At 40.0% G+C, this 7,500-nt stretch overlaps 2 protein-coding genes across 2 annotated transcripts in view; one reads left to right on the forward strand and one right to left on the reverse strand.

The window, feature by feature from the left end:
• Positions 1 to 1,287: 1,287 nt before the first annotated feature.
• LOC137999669 (uncharacterized) overlaps positions 1,288 to 7,500 on the reverse strand; it is a 47,393-nt gene continuing 41,180 nt past the window's right edge. The window contains exons 2-3 of the mRNA XM_068845522.1: positions 3,285 to 3,636; positions 1,288 to 1,641 (exon numbers count right to left, since the gene is read on the reverse strand). Of these exons, the coding sequence (XP_068701623.1) occupies positions 1,307 to 1,641; positions 3,285 to 3,513 (564 nt within the window). The 5' untranslated portion in view covers positions 3,514 to 3,636 and the 3' untranslated portion in view covers positions 1,288 to 1,306. The remainder of the gene's footprint in view (positions 1,642 to 3,284; positions 3,637 to 7,500) is intronic.
• Positions 3,723 to 7,500, forward strand: part of LOC137999661 (leukocyte receptor cluster member 1 homolog) — a 9,521-nt gene continuing 5,743 nt past the window's right edge. Inside the window, exons 1-4 of the mRNA XM_068845510.1 lie at positions 3,723 to 3,848; positions 6,782 to 6,881; positions 7,102 to 7,242; positions 7,480 to 7,500. The exon at positions 7,480 to 7,500 is cut by the window's right edge and continues 94 nt beyond it. Coding sequence (XP_068701611.1) covers positions 3,826 to 3,848; positions 6,782 to 6,881; positions 7,102 to 7,242; positions 7,480 to 7,500 — 285 coding nt within the window. The 5' untranslated portion in view covers positions 3,723 to 3,825. The remainder of the gene's footprint in view (positions 3,849 to 6,781; positions 6,882 to 7,101; positions 7,243 to 7,479) is intronic.

Consider the following 7,500-nt stretch of genomic DNA (forward strand, 5'->3'; position numbering starts at 1 on the left):
GTTCTGCAGCACACCGCAAGTGTTTGTTTACGACTAAACTTAACTTTAATTTGTCAGTAAAAAATACAAAAGAATAACTTTTGTATTAAAAAACCGAGGAAAACCTCAAAACAGGATTTAGCAATCCCTTACGAGGAGATTGGCACAAATAACTACCTACTATGCAAAAAGAAAAACAAACAAAACAAAACGCAAGTGAAATTATTTCCTAATTTCACGAGAAAACCATTTGATTACCTTTAATGTCGTGGGTGACAAATTACGTTATTGTTTTTACTGGTTTATTGTATCGAAAACCGAGAACATTAAGAAGAATACAGTTTTCGTTTAAAGCATACATTTTTGCTAAAGTTTGTAATTTTCTGAGTTTCTTCATAATGTTTCAAAATTAAGGCAACTGTCAAATCTTTCTCAAATGATTGGCGTAAAATCGCACGAGTACTTTATCCAACTGCTCGGGGAGAATCATCTCCAGGTTTTTCTCAAGGCTATTTTCGTCACACCACTTCTCAAAAACTCTCACCCATTTAATTGTGCTCTTTCACGTATTTTAATTTAATTTTCTGGCGCTTCTTTTAATTTCGTAACTTCTTCAATGGTCACTGTCTTAAAATTTGCGGCTAAATACAGGAATTGCACCGACCTAGTTCCAGTCATTCTCTTGTACAGATATTACAAATTTGAGCCCGCGAGAATGAGAGCCCCAACACCAAACCAATGTTTTTAGCCAGACCGCTGGTCGGTGCAATTCCTGTATTTAGCTGCAAGTGTCTTAAATCTCGACGCCATCTTGGCTCTGATCGAGATACAAGAGATGTTACCATGGCAATTTTGTAATTTCACATGTGAAATTATAAATTAACGCTGAAATTTCGCGCCAAAATTAAGGAGTTAATTTGTCACCCATGATATTAGCATTGAAACGGAAAATACTTTAAAGTCTTACCCACAATTTTAGCACTTTAATATAATGAGCATCTTTTCTACCGACTTCGACATAAGATTGATCTTTTTATGGTATTTGTTGACAGGAATTTCTTCACTCAACACAGTCTTTCCAGAGATTTTTGCATTACAACAAGAGAACGTGAGCGGGACGTTCGTAGCTTAGTAACCAGGTATTAGATCGGCCGCGAAGATGGCAAACTGGACACCGGAAGCTGCCTTTTCAAATGTTTCCGCAGGTAAGCCGCACCTCTGATTTCCAGGAACGATTTTTGGGAAAAAGGTGCGGCTTGTCTGCCGGTGTTTACGGTACATAGGAAATGATGAAAATAACACTCAGTGTTGAGTTCATTCTTTATTTTTAAAAGATCAGACCATACATAAAAAGGACATTTCCTCCAGTCAAGATAAAATGAAACCAGTCGATACCAGGAAAACCAAGAAAATTAGTGGGTTTCACTGCACTTGCAAATCCGTAAGCTAATACACCTGCCATGGCATAAATGTTTAGACTTGTGGAAGCAACAAATAGTATTCCAAGCACTGCTAGGGTACTCATAATAATGGTTAGCTTTTCTTCCAAGGGTTTATGTACAATGGACAGAAACATTGCGACTGGTGAACTCACCAGATAAAACTTGGCAGTTACAGGCATGTGATGATAAACACAAAATCCTGCTGCAATAAGGGGAATACCTGAAACAAGAAAAGCAAGGAAAGTGACCTATTGTTGTATGCACATCCTTTTTATAATTACAATCATTATTATTATTGGGGCAGGGAGGGGGGGGGGGGGTGGTAACTAAGTCACCATTCTAATGACACAATTGATGGTATTAAATAAAGATGTGGTTTCAATCTGACAACCTGTACTGACCATCAGCAGGAATAATACAAATAGATTACTTCATAGAAAGTGCGCCGTACGGGGTTTTATGCACGAGTTGTTTGTGTCAAAAACCCGAACGAGCGAGGAACGAGCGAGTGAGGGTTTTTGACACAAACAACGAGTGAATAAACCCCGTACAAAGCACTTTCTATGTCGTAAACTGTTTATTACACATAACATGAGAATTTTCATTAAAATAGTTTTCTGAACGCGAATTATAAACAAAAACTCACTAACAATAGAACCAAATGCAAATTTAATTTAATTCAATAACAAAGTACGATTTGCACGATTTGCACGAGATGCACGAGTGATTGGCATGGAAACGCCTTTACGCTATCGTTGATTGGTTATACTTTCACATGTGAAATAGCTGTACGCAATTCTGATTGGCTGTATAGGCTTTTTTCACATGTGAAAATAAAGCGTATAGATTTGTACAAATGAGCTTTATGGAATGAAATTCTCGTGTTATGTGTAATAATACAGTGTTCTATACGGAAAGCTCATACTTACTTTATCCTCTGTACAGACAGTTCTTAGGATATATAAATTAAAGTCTGTTAAGTGCTCTTAAGTAAATAAGATCTAAAAATTAGGTGTGGTCCATAAACCAAGCCCATACACATAAATTGAGCTTCATGGACTGGAACTTGTACACCAGGGTTGTCAATGTTTTTTACATAACTGATTTCTGCTTTGACCTTTTCTTACTTTTCAGTCCATTTGTTGCAAGGTTCAAGGTTTTTTTCAATCTTTTTTTCTGACATATTGTGTTCATGTTTGTTATCAGCATCTTATAAATGTATTATCCTTTGTGCCATGTGAGACTCTACAAATGCACTTTTATTCTTGTTAAAGTTAAGTTTTGTACAGAAATATATGGTAAATACATAGAGCCTTAATATTGTACCTGTAAGATTCTTCATAAACCTTTATAAGACTGTACTGAAGAGGAGAAACTATTCTAACCATGAAAGCTTTTTGGCATTCTTAATAAAACAATTTATAATGAAACTGATGCCACTCATAGGATTTGGGAAATAAAGTTTCCCAAAAATTTTAGCTAAATGCATAAAACAAAAGAAAGAAGCCTCGCCTCGACTTCATGTTGTGTTTCCCCTACACTCCTTTCGTGCTCTATCCACTTCCTGCATGCTTTACAACAGAACAGATCACAGATGAGGATTCTTTATTGGTTAATTAGTGAGTGAGCAAGCGAATAGGAATTTTGGTATGTGCGTTCCTCTTGCTTTCTTGTGTTTAAATTATCCTATCTTGAACAAATTAAACTCTCTTCGTATATAAATACTGACTGTAGTCTCTTTTGATTGGGTTAAAAACATGCATGGTCGTTAATCAAGTGAGTGAAAGGACCAATTATTTAAGAGGGATCTTTTGGCCTGGGTTGCCTGTGGACAAACTTCTCTTTGAAATGTGCGTGCTTTACCTAATACAGAAGCCATCCATGTAGATATCACGTGCATTCGTACCACTTTAGGTTGGAAACTCGGGAAAACAACACCAAATTTAAGAACGCCAAAAGACGCGGCTAAGGCAATACCCATAAAACCCCAAGAAGCATAAACAGAGCTGTTGTACACCATCCATGCCACGTACAAAGAGCATCCAGCCAGAACAAAGTCTGAGAAGGCTGTAGATACTGCTCTTACTTCCATAATGATATCACGAGTTCATGCAACTCAACCAGACAACACGATACATGCACACTTTTCTGTCAAAATCGCCGGACCCCTGAGTTCGTTTTCATGTGTGAATCGCCCGCGCTCACAACAATTCAGCTAACACTCCATAACGCTCATGCGAATCCCAGAGTCTTCGTTGCCCTTGACCAGCGGGTCGGGAACGAGCCGCTGGTCAAGGGGAACGAAGACTCTGCTAATAGTTTGTAGTTTGTAGGATCATTTGTGGACTATACATTTGACGACACTGTGTTGAGTTGGTGTCGATCGCGATCACAGGATAAAAGGATGAACATTTTACCCAAAAAGAGGTAACCCCGTACTCTAATCGAATTTGTGTGTGCTGTAAAAGCATCGCAAAGCCAAAAGAGCGTGGCAAGATTCTAGAATACCCCTTCACTTACAATATTTATTCACTTCCAAAAAGCTGCTCCCGCAGTCATTTAAGCTTACATATTAACAAAGAAAGAAAACGTAAATGTGTATTCCTGATTCTTAAAGGGAACGAACCGAATTCAACAATGGCAGGGTGGGACTCATGGCAATATAGGTAAAGGTAAAGGAAAAGGTACATGTTATTTAACGTCGGTAGTTCCTTTACTATCTAGAGAGTACTCTCCCAGGAAGCCGACGGTGCGCTCATTTTACCCCCCTCTTTCCATCAGTGCTCCGTTTTAAGGGTATTTAAAGCTACTTAGGCTACACTGAAAGGAAAGAAGTCGAAACAAGGATGTGAGATCCGGGGATTGAACTCGGGACCTTATGCACAGGTAACCCAGGCTCACTGTGTGCGTCACGTAGGTATTAAAATATAGAGAACATATGAGGCGAAGTTTAGGTCTGGAAATTTGCTAGAAAATGGTAATAAAAATCGATAAAACTTATCATGTGGTGAGCTGTTGTTGTCTTTAATACGTACACGAAGTTTCGGGGAAAATGGTCCCCGTTCACCTTCCTTCTTAATATAGTGACAAGGTAGGAGACGGAAGCCAGCGTTGCTACTCCGATCGACCCAAAACAAGCACGATTTTTTCCGCGAAAATCAAATCCGGTCGCTAAATAAACACGCCAGGTTCGTGGAATAGGAATTTCTCTAAACCATGAATCCACTGAAGCATCTCCAGGTAGCAACGCGGAGCCACCAGACTCCGTAAAACTTGTAAGTTAACCTGCTAAAATGGCGGCCAGAAAGCGTGGTACTCACGAAGTGCCCAATTCAAAATGGCACTGAACTCTGGACACCTGGTGACGAGTATAATAAGTCTCCCTCGAGGGAGGGGAGTCCCAAATTGCTCAGTGAGTTTTGTTTGGGACTCCCCTCCCTCCAAAACTTATTATACTCGTCACCAGGTGTCCAGAGTTCAGTGCCATTTTGAATTGGGCACTTCGTGAGTACCACGCTTTCTGGCCGCCATTTTAGCAGGTAAACTTACAAGTTTTACGGAGTCTGGTGGCTCCGCGTTGCTACCTGGAGATGCTTCAGTGGATTCATGGTTTAGAGAAATTCCTATTCCACGAACCTGGCATGTTTATTTAGCGACTGGATTTGATTTTCGCGGAAAAAATCGTGCTTGTTTTGGGTCGATCGGAGTCGCGACGCTGGCTTCCGTCTCCTACCTTGTCACTATATTATGAAGGAAGGTGAACGGGGACCATTTTCCCCGAAACTTCGTGTACGTATTAAAGACAACAACAGCTCACCACATGGTAAGTTTTATCGATTTTTATTACCATTTTCTAGCAATTTTTCAGACCTAAACTTCGCCTCATATGTTCTCTATATTTTAATACCTAGGTGACGCACATAGTAAGCCTGGGTTACCTGTGCCTTATGCACCAAGGCCGCGCACTAACCGACTGTGCAACCTTTGCTCCTATGGTTAAATATTTCGTCTGTGGGAGTGTGAGACTCAGGGAGCATTAGTTCCATACCCCTTAAGGTTGAATAGTCCTTGACTGTAGGAGTGCGGGACTGTGGAAACACTAGTTCCATACTCCCATATCGTTCAATAGTCCTCAACTGTGGGAGTACTGGACTGCAGAAGCACTAGTTCTATACTCCCATATCGTTCAATGGTTCTTGACTGTGGGGGTGCGGGTCCAACCAATTACTGCGGGGACACTAGTACTATTCTCCCATATTGCTCAATGGTCCTCAACTGTGGGAGTGCAGGATTGCGAGAGCACTAGTTCCATACTCCTATATCGTTCAATGGTCTTTGACTGTGGGAGTACAGGACTGCGGAAGCACTAGTTCTATCCTCCCATGTCGTTCGATGGTCCTTGACTGTGGGCGTGTGGGACTGCAAGAGCACTAGTTCTATTATCCCTTATCGCTCAATGGTCCTTGACTGTGGGAGCACTAGTTCTATACTCCAATACAGCTCAATAGTCCTCAACTGTGGGAGTGTGGGACTGCATGAGCACTAGTTCTACACTCCCATATCATTCAACGGTCCTTGACTGCAGGAGTGCGGGTCAAACCAATTACTGCTTCAAAAGATTGAGGGGGTATTCTGAAGTTGCTTAAGAGCGTAAAAGGTTCAAATGGAAATTAGCTTAACTTGATGTATAAAAATTGCATAAGATATGATGGCCCTGTAATCAAATAAGCAAATTTTACAAGTAATAATCAGAGATTTATGAATGGCGTTTGATTCCTCCCCTAGAAAGATTTACAAGTAATGCATCTCGCGGTGGCTCTTTCATGTTGTGGTGTTGCATCAAATGGAGGTCTGATGAGGGTGTCGGAATATGGGGTTATTTTCATCAATAGTAACTTGTGTAGGGATAACGAAGAAATTTGAGAAATTCTAATGCACCTTTGCAGGAGTTGAACCCTCGACCATCCAATTACTTGTTCAGTTGCTCTACAACTGAGCAATAGGAGACTCAATAGAGCTACGCGTGTACTGCTGCTGCACCTTAGACTGAAATTGTCAAAATGGTATGCTTTCTTGTAAATTATTGTTATGCAATAAAATCACTCTTCATCTCAAATTTCCTCATGATTACCTTGTAATCTTTAACTCTTTGTTCTGTCACTCTCATACACAACAACATATGCAGCAAATTTTATATCCTTGGGCTATACTAGTAACATGTGTAGGATAATTATTAGGAAGCTAGGGTCGGTGAATTATTTAAGACAACTTCCCTGTCTTGGATACTTAAAATTTTGTTGAAAGGGGGAACTTCTGTGAATATGGAAGCAACAAACTTGACTTTCTTCACTCATTTACAGTTGGCACGTGCGAAATAAGGACAACGTTGAACGAGTTCGCCGAGATGAAGAGAATGCAAGGAAAGAAGAGAAGGAAAGGGAGAGGAGAGCAGCTCTTGCAGTGAGTGTTATTCCTTAGAAAAGATCAAATCAATTCAGAAGAATTGTTCCAGCCATTTCAATTGCTGGTGTTAGATCTTTTAGGAACCTTTTTCTTTAGCTTCTACTGTACCTTATGGCTTCTACCATAACCTATGGCAGGGGTCGGCCCTACTCCAAGCCTGTTGCGTTGTGTGTGTGCAAACAAATCACTTTCAAATTCAATTTCTTTGCTTGTGCAGGAACAAGAGGCCAGAACATCTTTATTACGAGATCGTGCATCCAAGAAGCTTGTCAAAGAAGGGGAGTCACACAACACATCCATGGTTTTAGCTGATGACAAACCAAGGCATCTCAACTTTTTTGCAGATATTGAGGAAGGGGTAAGCTTCAAAAGATAAGAAAAAGTGTTGCCTCTTTCATCAGAAGAATTTTTTTTTTTTTTTTTGCAAACAGGTTTTCATAGTCGGCTAAAAAAATGTGATGTTCTGGTCATTTCAATTTTCCATATTCTTTATATTTTAAAGAGAAATTCCTTATGCAGTGCTGTCGTAAGAGCTCTTAGTTAGCCAAAGAGGTTTTTCCTTTGCATTTTCCAACCCTTTGCATTTGCATTGCAGCTGAAATATGGCATCAACCCT

This window comes from Montipora foliosa, chromosome 1 (assembly GCF_036669935.1).
Source record: "Montipora foliosa isolate CH-2021 chromosome 1, ASM3666993v2, whole genome shotgun sequence".
In the NCBI taxonomy this organism is placed as follows: domain Eukaryota; kingdom Metazoa; phylum Cnidaria; class Anthozoa; order Scleractinia; family Acroporidae; genus Montipora; species Montipora foliosa.